The sequence below is a fragment of the Pseudopipra pipra genome, chromosome 3, assembly GCF_036250125.1.
Source record: "Pseudopipra pipra isolate bDixPip1 chromosome 3, bDixPip1.hap1, whole genome shotgun sequence".
NCBI lineage: Eukaryota > Metazoa > Chordata > Aves > Passeriformes > Pipridae > Pseudopipra > Pseudopipra pipra.
Genome location: NC_087551.1, coordinates 49,383,352 through 49,396,987, shown reverse-complemented (window position 1 = coordinate 49,396,987; position 13,636 = coordinate 49,383,352). Strand labels below are relative to the sequence as shown.

The window sequence follows — 13,636 nt, the reverse complement described above, 5'->3', positions numbered from 1 at the left end:
CTGTGCACAGCAGCCACTGAAGATGATGATATCTATCTTAAAAAAGTAACCCAGTAATAAGAAGAGAAAAGCTCAGAGTGTTTTGCAAATGGTGGTATTACAAGCACAGCACTATGCTGGAGCTGAGAGTCAAAGCCTGGATCTTATTGGGCAAATTAGTTCTCCTTAGAGCTGCTGGCATTTCTGTCCTCCTGGGAGTTAACTGTGCTGTGGATTGTGGCCTTATTTGATGATTTATATGGCTGTAGCACCTGAGCTAACCCCAGCTGATGTGGCTGTCGTGCCTTCTCATTGTGTGGTCTTTTTATTCCACATGCTTTCACAGACATCCCAAATCTTTCTTTAACACTCGTGATGAAGTAACTGGAAATAAGAAGGAAAATGAGGGATCCCAGCCAAAACTATTGAACTGGGTGGTGCCACTTCCACAGCTACGCAGTATGTGCTATAGAAAGGGGCTGGATAAAAATGAGCAAGAGTGAACTGGCATTGAGATGGAAGTGAGAATAAAAGGGCTATGGAAACCTTCATTTATTTATACACTCCTTTCTTGAGTCCTGACCTGAGCTGGAAGGAAAGACTGGCTGAGTTTTTACAGGTATCTAAAGGATTTCTATGCCCAGTTTTCACTTGTGTCCACTGTAAATTGTCACCCAGCCCCCTTACGCAGCTTTGAAATACCCCTGGGTAGATGAACATCCTGAAGTCACTAAATGAATCAAGAGCTGAACTGGGGACAGAGCTGAGGGCCAGGCTGCCATGCATTGAGTTCATCCCCAAAAGCGTGACTCATGCCAGACTTCCCTGTATGAGCACTGGATACACACATCTGTGTAAATCTTGATGTCAGGGACTACAGAAGAGCAAAACTTTCATATTCTGTGTTTTTTTAAGTGAACAACCATATTGCCCAAGGGCAAACAGCAAGTTGGGGGCAGAACATGCAGTATAACCACCTCTCAAAAAGGGAAATAGAGATCAGAAGGAAAATTTCTTGACACTGCTGAGGAACTGCAGCCTGACAGGCACTTCCATCTGCAATTATGCCAAGGCTGGTGCAAAGGCACCACACCAAATAATAACAATAATGAGCAACAGCAGATTCAAACCAGAGAGAAGACCAAGATCCTCACAACTGCAAAATAGAGCTTGGGGTGGGAAATGAATGTTCAGGAAACTCAAAAGTTAATAATGCAGGTACTCAGCCAGCTTTTCAAGGAAAATTACATAATTCAGTACTCAACACTGATTCATATACATTGAGGATCTCAGTACATAAAGGCTTCAGTTTCTAAATTAGCATCACATAGAAGCACATGAAAATCCTGGCACAGGTAATAATTTTTCCAGGTATTCCAAGCATTATTTTGAAGCAGAAAAGAAAAAAACCCCAACAAACCAAAATCAACTCCACTCCTCAAAAAACCCCAACAAAAAAGTCCAAAAATTACCAAGGTGCCTGCCAAATAAAAATGCAGTCTAATTGTTCTATGTAAGTATTCAAGCAAAATATGTATAATACATCCCAGGAAAACACCCTCATTCTTGCCTCCTTCCCCAAATAAAAAAGATGTCCATTTGTCAGTGCATTTCTAAGTCCAGAAGGCACATTAAAAAAACTTCTATACTGTAAACTCCTATACTGAAAACATTGCTCGGATTCAGCTTCCACAATAGCCATCACTCACAGTGGTGGTATTTAAGAATTTTGCTTTGATAATTTTTCAGTTTGTCTATTTTAGTGTTTCCTAACAAGACTAGCTAAAGAACGAAGTGCCAACTCTTTGGGTCTGTTGAAATGTAAATCACAGGAGCTGTCAGGACTTCCTCAGAAGGGAGGCTCTAGGTGAAGCCTGTAGGGATACACTCCTGCCTCCACAGCTCAACCTTGCCTGTCTCTCTTGCAAGAAAGATAAAGCAAAAACAAAAGATAACAACTTGCTTTTTTCTCTTTCCCTGTGTCAGTAGGGACAGCGAAGGCTACAGTGCAGGCTCATGAGCCCTCAGTGCCACTCAGACCTCTGAGCACCAGCAGCTCAGGGTGGAACAGGTGTGTAGTTTCCACCAAGCACATGCTCAGGGGCCATACACACACCACAGACATTTGGCAGCACGCGCTGCTGGACATTCCAGAAAGCAATGGCTCATCACCCCCTGGATTATGGCTGAATGATTGGCAGGTCTGTTTAGCTGTAGTGGGGGAGACCTTACCACAGGCTGTTGGAGGGGAGCTGGGGAATCATCCCTTGTTAAATTATTGACTTATTTCTAGGTACTCCACAGCACTGAAATCCCACATGTCTAGGTGATGCTTGCAAGGAAAATACACTCTTGGTGCATTGCAAAGACACCCTGTGTTAGGAAAACAGGGAGTCAGGGGGAGCCAACCAGAGACTTGCTTGCCCTGAGCCAGTCCTCCAGGCATACCACCTTTACAGCAAAGAGGTCTTGCAAATCTGTTCCTGGTTCAGACTCAGAGCAGCACAGGGAGGTAGGAGTCCCACACACCATACCGTGGAGTGGGTGGGGGAATGGATCTCATGCCACCTACATATTGCACAGTGTGAAATAAATAAAGTGGGTGGATTGAATGTCATAGATGCATACCACTCCTTAACTCTTATCTGTCTGCACTGGTATCTGTGCCAGCTGCATCTCCACCTACCTAGAGGCCTTCTGGTTATGGAAACCCACAACTCACAATGATATTTTACTTCTGTAGAGGTGCATTTCTTACATCCACTTTTGAAACTGAGGAGACAACAAATGTTCTTGGTACAAAAGAGTGACCTCTTTCTCAGGTGGGGAGCAGTTCCCTTTTGTGTGATTTGCTGAGACCTGATAGTTGAACTAGCAAAGGCAAAGAACACCTTGCTCGTTTTTTGAGGTGGATACAATTTATCTGTAACACTGGAAATGGCAACCAGTCACTCTTGCTCTCTTCTCCTATCTATGTTTGGAAGCTTGTAGGTTTTGCCAAAATATGAGTCCAGGTTCAGATACGGGGCTTGTGTTAGTACCACATACTTGGCTGCATGACATTCCTTATCTCCCTTTTTGCTAATATCTCTGTTGGGAATCTTGCACAGATAAAAATAGGCCTTGATATTCACTACCGCATCTGCTTCTCCTTCCCAGTGATTTGCAGACAGAGACTTGCCAAGTGTCTAGTGACTCATTTATTTGGGAAAAAAGCCACCACAACAATACAATCTGCAAACCCACAATTTTCCTACTCCCATGTAAGAAGCATTTTTAACAGCCACTCAAGACCTTGTGTAGAACATCTATTAGCAACATGCTTCTGTTTTTCCCCAAAGAGTGATGAATACAACTCCAGGGGCCCAATTTCTATTGCCTTTTTCTTTTGGTAGCCACTTACTCTCTGCAAAGTATATGTGATACACCAACCTGGGTCCAGAGACCTGACTTATTCATCAGAGCTTGAGGGGACAGGCATGGACTAGGCTGCTGGAGCTGCCAATACTCTGTCCTTGGCAGGAGGCTGGAGGCTAATGCTCAAGTATGCTAATCGGCTTTGCTGCTCTGTCGTCCTGGCCCAGTCATCCATTTACCCAGGGCAAAGCTACTTTAGATGTGTTTTTTCAGTAGCTTGCATAACACTGCACTGGGTTTTCTGGAGGGGAGTAAGTGTTGTGTTGATCTGAGGATGTTTTTGTAATTGAATACACTTGGTCAGCAGAACCTTTACTAAAACATAGATAGAATAAATTTTAAAAGCAAAAAAAAAAGGGAGGGGATAAGAAAAAGAAGAACTTCTATGCCTCTATGAACAAAGACACCAAACTTCTGGCACTTACCCCTGAATGCAATGTGATTTTCTGTACTCTGGCAGTGCAGTAGTTGTAGGTGGACTGAACCGTCAGACGTGGGCTATTGCAAGGCCAGATCCAAACCAAGGAGCCACTAGAAACAAGCCTATTCACAAGCATAAAGAGAAAAAGAGCTAGATTTTCCACGTTTGCTGCCACTCGAGTCTGAAGACATCAGCGGCACTCCAGAAAAAGCATCTTGTTGAGGCCCACAACAGTTGAGGGATCACCAAGAAGCCAAAGTGTTTGAGTTGCAGAGCAGGAGTCAAGAGTCCCAGTACTTTGCTCTATACAGAAACAGTAAAAGTAGGAGGTAAAAAATGGCTGGGATGGATCAATGCCTGTCACTTATAGCTGTCAAGAAAGTATATTTGAGTTTCCCTGATGGGAGAAGCAGACATCTCAAAGACTATCTCCAGAGAAGGGCTGGTGTTTCCCCACATCCTTGGGAAGCAAAATTTCCCGTCATTTCCCATTGAATCCTCTTCTACAACTTGTCAGCCTGAATGCATACCTAAAGTGCTTCTGACTGTTATGAGGAAGCCAAAAAGCTGGGCTTTGTTTTCTAAGCAAAAATTCTCCAATCCTCCACCATCTCACCTACATGTCACAATCTAATCCATACCTACCTCCGTTTGAGTATCTCGCCTTCTCTGATTCAGGATGCTGAAAAGCCCTGGAACAATTAAATACTATACATGACTATTTTTTACTCAGGAAACAAAAAATTAAAAATATTGGCATTCTATTTTTAAATAATAAATAGAAAATATTTATTTTACAGCATTTTCAAGATCATTTTGACAAAAAGGCATTTTCATCCAGCGTTTGACGGACCAAAAGAAAGAACTTTTACAGAAAGCTTCATAGCTCACACAACTGCATACACAAGGTGAGTTCTTGATCTTTAGATATATTTACGTATGTGTATGTTACCAGTTTTAACAATTACAAACTAAAAGTTAATATACTGAATTTCAAGAAAACTCTTACTTGTGATATAATTACATTGCAGTAATAAAATCAGTGCTTAATATGTTCAAAACAGATATGAAAACAATATTGTACTTTTCCCCCTTGCCATCTCCTCATCCATACAGATCTGTTATGTTTCTTTTTCTTATTTATCTCAGTTCTTCAAAGACTGGCTTCCTAGCATCAGCTCTGTGCTACTGACAGCGCATGTTTTTGGAAACAGCACAGCAGATCTTATACTATGATTATTAGAAGACAGAATCCATTGCCAGTGTGATCAGCAAAGAAAATACGACATTTTTTCCACTGTTTTAATAAGCAATCAGCATTTTAAAAAAAAAAAAGAAGCAACAATAAAATATCCCCCTAAAAACCCCAAGCAGAAAAAAAAATTCAACCAGCTAACCCTCAGGCATCCTCAGTTCATTACAGAGACATCAATATTCTGACAAAGACAGAACTGTGTCTTTGGGCAAAGTCATTTCATGCTTTCCACGTGAGGTCGACAATAGTAACTGGCCACTAGTCATATTGAAGGGAGCAAACACTGTGCAAAGAGGATAAGGAAAAAAGACGCTGATTCTGAGCACCAGCCAAACCTTCCAATACCAATACTCCATAACTAAGGCAAAACTATGAGATTTGGATCTTCAGAGAAGAATTGATAACTAGCAGCAGGTCTTCTTAAAATTCAAGTGAAAAGCAAGAAAAAGAATAGAATTATGCTGAATTCAGAAAAAACTCTGATAAAGTATTCACATGTGGTTAAAGCATGGTTAAAATCAGGTTTTGCAACTATATTAATCTCAGAAAGAGATTCCTTTAAAATATTTTTGGAAATAAGTGTAGAACTGTGGTACAGATCCTCAGCTGAATTCAGCAGCACAAGCAAAGATCATAGCATCTAAAATCCTGACCTGTATATGTATAATAAGCACATTTATAAATAGGGTAATAATCATTATAATTAAGTTAAAGCCACAGCAATTAGACCTGGACTTTGACCATGCCTGTCATTAGGGAGCTTTGGATTAGGCCCATCTCTAGGAAACACATGAAAGATAGAGGAGGAGGAATAACAAATGACAGAACTACAACCGCCTAGAAGTGATCTTTAAGATGCTGTATTGTATATTAAATACAAGAATTGAAATCATGTGGAAAGAACATGCAACTAAACATCATAGAGTTTAAAAGAACTGTCTATAACAAAACCCGGGAGTTTATGCACACATTAAGCACTGATGAAATTTCCTGTCCTGATGTGATTTTATTTTAAATTATCTGAAGCAGTGAAATAGTTGAATTACTTTTCCTGTCTCACCTGGATTTCTAAACCAGACTTTTTTCTTTTTTCTTTTTATATTTTCTTCTTTTTTTTTTTTTTTTTTTTTTTTTTTTTTTTTGTTAATCACATTTGCTGCAAACATGTAAAATAACAAGATCTCAATGCACTGGTTTATTAATACCATATGTCTACTTCATAAAATATCTGCAAAACAAAGCACCCTAGTGTAAGGGTAACAACTGTCTCAGCTTGTATATGAGAAAAAAGAATGTGTTAGCACAGCATACAAACCTTCAAAGATCTATCGAATATTTGTAACAATGCGATATAAAAACATGATTGTAACATAAAAATATTCATAGTATATAAGACAATCTTCCAGTGGTAGTTATTGGACATTACTTTTCACACATACCATACACACGCATACAGATACACAAACATACGCTCACTCCAGTCTCTTGTCTGGGAGCTGGCTCCATAACCCCCAGTATGGAATTACCTTTCTTTCAGATTAACAGTTGCTTTAAGTATACAGCTATTTTGCAATGTATTTGATTCCAACGTAACACAGAGGAATGATGCAATGACATGGCAAAATATGTTATTTTATGAAAAGATAGTCAATAAATATTGTTCTGCTACAGGAAACATTGTGTAACAGTTTAGCCACATGGTTTGCGATCTTATACAAAAGGGCAGTTTTTCTAAGTCCTTATCATATTACAAGTACTACAGTGAGGGCTTTCTTCAGAAACCTCTTGAGTCTCGATCATGTTTCTCAGTCAGTTCACAATCAGTGTTAAAAAAGCCCAGATCCCCCAAAAAGCAGCCTAGTATGAAGAACAAATCGTTCAGACAAAAGTCAGTAAGAGCCATGCGCTTTCACATTATCTCAGCTCCTCTCCCCCAAACACATTCCGCAGTTATGCCACCTGTAGAAACCAGGAAAAAAATATTTTTGCATATATGTCTCATATACAAGTAGCTTCGTTCCCCCTCACCACACTCCACCCTTCCAGCTCCTGGGTGTGTTGCTTCCGTAGCAGACAGACAGCAGTCATGAGGTGTGCTAATGACTTCTCCAGGTCACACTTCCAAGAGTCCTTTTTAAGCATTGCCAAGAGAGGGTTTGACTAAGTGTAATTATATTTTTTTCCTGTGTGTTTATTCTTTACTTTTTTGCTATAGAAGTTGTCTCTTGGGTTTGTGCTTTGTTATGGTTTCCTAATGTTTTTCCAAAGTACAATATTTTTATTTTTAACAGATAGAGAATCTTGAGCCCTCAGAATGGATTTTTATTTTCTTTTTGTTTCATTTTAGTTATTTAAGTGCAGGAAGAAATTTTTGCCTTGTCACTTGTGACTTTGTTCTTTGCTCTCTCTCCCCACAGCCCTGAGAGACTTGTCTCCTCAAATCCTCCCAATGGGCAGCTGCCAAAGTCCTTCCCATCTTGTCTCTTGCAGCATCTACAGGGTGGACGAGCTTTGTTTATAATCCCTCAGGATGACAGAGGCATAGGTCACATCTGGGGGTGTGCAGAGCACCGACTCCGAGACAGGAGAGCTGGGCACAGAGCTGCCCGAAACCACTGAATCCCGGAAAGGGGATGGGGGCGTCAGTGCCGGAGAGTCTTCCAGAGTCAGTTTGCTGGTCACCGGCTCCTCGTCCTCCTCCTCCTCTGTGTTTTTCTCATACTCGTATCCCTGAATGAGCTTTACCTTCTCACTCTCCACTTCATCAGCCGGGGGAGAGAGGGTCTCCTCGCTGAAGGCAGCCACCTGGAAAGGCTGCAGGGACGACTGCTGAGGTGGCGGAGGCTGGTACGGGGGCCGCACGCCGTTCCCTGAGCCGGGAGTGGGGATGGCAGCATTGAACTCTGGGATGCCGGGAGCAAACTTGTTGACCACTCCTTGCAGCTGGTCCATGAGGGACTGTGGCTGCAGGGGCAGGGTCTTGGGGGACTGCTCGGGCAAGAAGAGCTGGGTCTCCTCCGCTGTGGCCTGCAGAGGTGGGGTGGTTGCCACTCGTCTGTGCACCACCATGGAGGGGCTGCTGGCCTGGTTGAGGCGAACAGGCTCTCTGTCTTCTTCCTCCACCACATTGTACAGAGTCTTACTGCTGATGTCGGTAAAAGTCAGGCTTTGGCCGTGGTAGTCTTTAGTGAGGGGTTTGATCACTGCTGTCTGATTGCACCCTGTCTCCTGGTTCTTCACATGCACTGAGAGTCTGTGCCATGTATGTTCCCCTTTGGGATCTTGTCTTCCACCTGGTTCAGACCATGACACAGACTTTCCATTAGAACTATGAATAAAATAAAGATGGGTTTATTTGCATTTACATTACACAAACACAGGCAGTATAACACACAAGCCTACAGAAATACTGATTGCTTTTCCTCATTAGTAAGCCTCCCTCCCCCAGTTCTTTGTGTCCTCCTCGAAAAACTACATAAGGAAACAACAATGTTTTTTAACAACAGCAATTACTTTGATTTTCATCCAGAAGTGATTACTTCCTGATGGTTATCCATCTTACAGCCAGCCTGGAAAGGCTAGCCTGTGGGAAGGGCTCCAGGAGGGCCAGCTGTGATTTGTGGACTCAAGCTATATAATTTTGTATCTAGGTTTGCTCATCTCACCTTGTAGGGAAGGAAGGAAAAAAATGGGAAAAAAGTCACAGGAAGAGCTTTAATTAAGCCTGATTTACAACTTAAAGGAAATATTTTCAAGCTGTTGGAAGAAAAACAACACACAGTTATAGCCTTTAGTACCCTGTGTAGAGAGGTCCTTTTTATTCCTTCTCCCCCTTTTGCACTCAGGAACAGTTTAGCTATCAAAGAAATGAAGGACTTCTGGGGACTCCATCAGGTAGGAGGCAAATGCACTTCTTCCCAGGTGACTATTATTTACAAATCAGGATAAAGTGCTGGGACTGAAAATGGTTGATTTGTGTGGGTGGAGGAACAAGCAGCGACAAGACCAGCCTCATACAGGCTGGATCCCATCAAAGTGCTTAGCAGTTTAGCTGAGTGAGGATCTGAGAGTCATGTCTGCCCCTGAGGAACTGTAGGGTTTTTTGCATTTCCCTGTGCCACTGAAGGGAGCAACACAAAAAGCAGAGTGGCAGCTTGTTAGCAGCTGGTGGGACAGGGAGCTGAGTGTTGCTTAAGAGGATCAAGCAACTGTTTCATTGCAGGTCAGGCAGTAGAGATCATTGACAAATTATAATATACATCACCTGTGTGAAAACCAGATATAGAAATTCTGAGATGATTTATTCAAAGCAGCCTTAACTCAGGGTTTCATTCCTCAGTGACCAGGAGCCCTGAGGATTAAATTTCAGACCCTGTGATTGCCCTGTAGGTGCATGGCAAACTAGATGGGAGCAGCCTTGTCTCCTGCTACTGCACACATGAGGGGAGATCGCTTCCCTTACTGTATTGCAGTATCATTCAAAGTATTTTACTTTTCCTTGCTCAGACTCTTGCAGTTCTCTTTTTCAGGGAGTAAATAATTGACAGTTGAATTTTATTTTAAAAAAGTAGTGACTGACTTTGTCGCAGATAGTGTTGTAAATCTGTCAAAAAAAGAAAAGAAATGTACATGACAATGTGTCACTTTTTTGCTGAGCCATAAATATTCCTGGAGAAAAAAGAAAAAAGCTTTTGAGGTGGATCCAAACTGGGAAGTTCATCTCCAGCTCCGGACTCTAAACACTGGACTTACCACCTCTGTGGGAACTGGAGCACGAGAAAGGGCCAATATAAAAAATTTGTAACTCTCCAAAGCATGTAGTGGGTAGGATCTAGAGCTGTTTGGATTTAGAGCTTTAGCATAGAAAGTAAAAACACAAGTTCCCAGCTGAAGAATGAAAATTCTGTATTATACTGATCAATGAAAAGATAAGAATGAAGATTTAGAAGAGTTCCTGTTTTGATCAAAACTAGCTGTGGTATGACTTTTTTTTTTTTAAGTGGTATACAGATAAGCAAATGAATGTAATTGTTGGGTGTGAAAGATTTTTAAAATAATATTTAACATGCCAAGATCTGCAAACTCCATGCAGAAACACATTTTGTCTGCTTTAACTTCAAAACAAGTCTTTTCTTGTAGAGAGGAAAAGAAGTCAAGTGCTCTTATGTTGTATTTTGCTGATGCTGTAGCTTACAAATACTGCAAAGGGATTTTCTGAAAAAAATACAATATCTGCCGCCTTTTATGCTAAGTCCACTTCTACATAATTTATTTCTTCATAGCTAGTTCTGGTGCATCATCTCACTTTTGAATCCCTCCTCACACCATCTGTTTAGTCTCTAACTCATTTTGTTCCCAAGATTTTGTATTTTACATCAAAGGCAAGAACTGCTATTTTAAGGAACTCACTACCTCTGTCTTCAGATCATGCTCCTATTTAGTTCATTTCCCTCTCCCTCACTCTCAAATTCTGCTCTTCTGACTTCTTTCTTCTGTAGCACTCTCTGTAATGCACTTAATTGAGCTGAAATCAACAACCATGGTGCTGGGACTGCAATACCCAAATGTGAACAAACCATTTCATCAGGATTTGTCTGTTACCAACTTGCTCTATGAGGAAAGCTGCTGCTGCCGATGCACCTTGCCTCCACTTGCCAGACCTTAATGTTCGTGACTCATGACAAAGAGCTTTAGAGCTGCAGTGGCTCTCTGTGGGATCCATTGGACAATATCCACTGGGAAATCTCTTTTCTGCTACTGTTCTCCTCAGACTCTTGTTCCAGCTCTTTCCCTCAACTTGCTCTCCTTGCTATGTCTGTGCACCATTAGCCTGTTAATGAGTCACTTGAGGTGGAGTCACAAGACTGTCATAGAAATACCTGGACTCTGTCTTGCTGGATGACTGGTAGGGGGTCACACCAAGATTAGCACATTCAGGCAAAATTCATAATTAACATGCAAGAAAAACACTTTTTATGCTGGAACAAAGACCAGCCATCTTGAATGGCATTAATTGACCTTTAGACATAAGCAAACATGGGTCTGCAAAAGCCCAGACCTGAACTGACTCTCAGCAAGACAAGGAATCGCCTCACTTGTGATGATGAGAATCCTGACTGCATGTGGGAGGCATGGTCACCAGGTTATTGTCATATTCTCTTTTGAAGGAATTATCCATGGAAAGGTGAAGATCAAAATAATTTGCCTGGCATAATGGAAGAAGGGATGGTTTTCCACACAAGGGCAAGAGAGGACACCAAGCTGAATTACAGTTGGGGTGTTGAAAACCTGATGTTCAATTGCACAGCGACAAGATGGGATTAACTGGTGGAGGTGGGATTAACTGGTGGTTTCTTGCTTTTATCAATAGGATGGTTACCCATTTCATTTCTTTCATGTATTTATGTGTCTTTCCTAGCTTTCTCTGTACTGTATAGAATTTCCCATAGGATTTAGACTTCCCACTTACTGCCTAGATGTGAACCCCCTGGAGTCTCAAGGGATCTTTAGGTATGTACTTGCCTATACCCAGTGTAACACTCCAACTACTATTTCTTCAAATCCTCACATCTAACCTAAATGTTGAGACAGATTCATGGACATCCTATAAATACATAAGATGGGCTTGCTTTTGCTTTATTGGCAAGGACATACACTTAGATGCTTTTTCTCAATTTTCACAGCTTTATCTGTGGGTTTTGGGTTTTGGAGGAAATAGAGGTAAGTATATTTCTTGTATGAATTTTTTTAGTTCTGTGAGAAGGTCTGTTGTTATTTTTGGTAATTCAAAGTGTTGTTTTTAATACATGCATTGATCTTTATAACATACTCTCTGCATGGCTATGGGGCAGTCATTCTCTGATACTTTCAGACGATTATTAATTACTAAACAAGACGGAAAATAACTTCAGACCTTAATAGTTACTAGCTGAAGATTTTTAAAAGAGCTGGTGCATCCAAATCTGAGACTGTGGTTCAGAATAATCCTGCCCACCTGTAGGACATGCATACAGCTCATTAGACATCTCACTGTTCATTGTTAAGTATCTCCAGATGCTCAAGATCTGGCTCTTCCTTGTGACAAGGAGTTCCCCAGACTTATGTTCATTTTCAGGCCAAGACCAGAATCCTGCTCCTGCCAGTGCCTGGAGGATCTGACCCTGTTGGCTTCCTTGGAGCAACATCAAATCTGAGCACCCCAGAACAGGTAGTTTCTCTCCACACTGCAGGATCCTGAAGATGCCTTATTTTAGACTTTGAATAGCAAAGGTTTCTTTATATCTTAGAGGCTGAATGCTTCTGAGGTGAAAAATTATTGTCCCAGTGGTCTAAGGGAAGTTAGTTTGCGCAACTCTCTGATCCTTTCACCAGCAAAGTTACAGCCTGAGATCCAGAGCACAGAGAATGAAATCAATTTTGAGTTCCGTATGTCTGAAATGTTGTCTTTTTTTGTCTTGACCATTTTATGCATAACAATCCCTAACTGATACCACATGAAATGGTTTAACAGAGTGATATGTGCTATCATGAAGTTAGCTTCAGGAACCCACAAGCTGGGAAATGGCTTCGGATGCAGTTAGGCAAAGTGCTTGAGAAAGAGCCCTTCCAGTTAAAACAGCAAGGTACATTCCTTGATCTGTTAGAGTTCATCCCCTGTTTCATCCCTTTAGGATGCCAGAATGGTGGTCTGTTATCTTCTCCAAATGGTCATGAGCTGAGGGAGGATCTCAAGCTTGCTGAGATGAGGGATACAGTCATTTGGGCCAGGCTTGGTGGTGCTAGACAAGATTCAGAATACAGATTTATGATTTAAGGCTGTTTTTTAAAAAAGCAGCAATGGCAATTAACCAGAGGAAAAGGATATAGGAGAAATTATAAATATTACCTTTCTTTCTTTGTCAGACTGATGCTTTGTCCCAGCCTACCTCCTTGTAGTCACTATAGTAACTGAAATGCCACAGCTAGTAGGAAGCATTGAGATAACATGGCAGTCTCTGCTGTGAAGACAAAATCTTAGTAATGAACATAAAATGCAAACCAAGAAGAGCCTATCAACTTTGGCAGCAAAAACTGAGTCCAAAAGAAGCCCTAACTATCAGCAACCAGCCAAGGTCAGTGTCAGGTACTGTCCAGTCAAAAAATGCTCCCACCTTCACAGAGTGGGGCACAGTTACAGCCACCTGACAGCTGGCTCCAGAATGCAGAGTGCACAGGGCTGATTCTGAGCACTGACACAGAGATGGCCAGCCTTTGGAGGCAGTGGGGATGCAGAGCAAAAGGAAATGCCCTGTTCAAAACTGTGCATTGGACAAAACCTTTCTCATCCCACATGGCAGTTGCTGATGGATGCCATCCTAGGGAAACCAGTGGAGGAATTTCTGCTCTGTCCACAGAAAGGCATTTAGCCAACTGCAAGCTTTCTACAACCCAGCAGTCATGTAAGAAGTGGTAATGAGCCTGAGCAAAGCTTTGTCCCGCTGCTGCCTCACCATTCCCAGGACCCAAGCTAACAAGCTTAAAATTTAAGTCTAGTACCTGCACTGCAGCACACTGTAGGTGCTTAG

At 41.6% G+C, this 13,636-nt stretch overlaps 1 protein-coding gene across 6 annotated transcripts in view; it reads right to left on the bottom strand.

Moving 5' to 3' along the window:
- Positions 1–4,576: 4,576 nt before the first annotated feature.
- GRM1 (glutamate metabotropic receptor 1) overlaps positions 4,577–13,636 on the bottom strand; it is a 182,294-nt gene continuing 173,234 nt past the window's right edge. For 3 of the 6 annotated variants that reach the window (XM_064649061.1, XM_064649052.1, XM_064649054.1), the window contains one exon: positions 4,577–8,400. Coding sequence is in view for 3 of the 6 variants with exons in the window: in XM_064649052.1 (XP_064505122.1) it covers positions 7,566–8,400 (835 nt within the window). In the remaining 3 variants the exon portion in view is untranslated. The remainder of the gene's footprint in view (positions 8,401–13,636) is intronic. The other 3 variants (XM_064649056.1, XM_064649058.1, XM_064649057.1) reach the window with 3 other exon arrangements.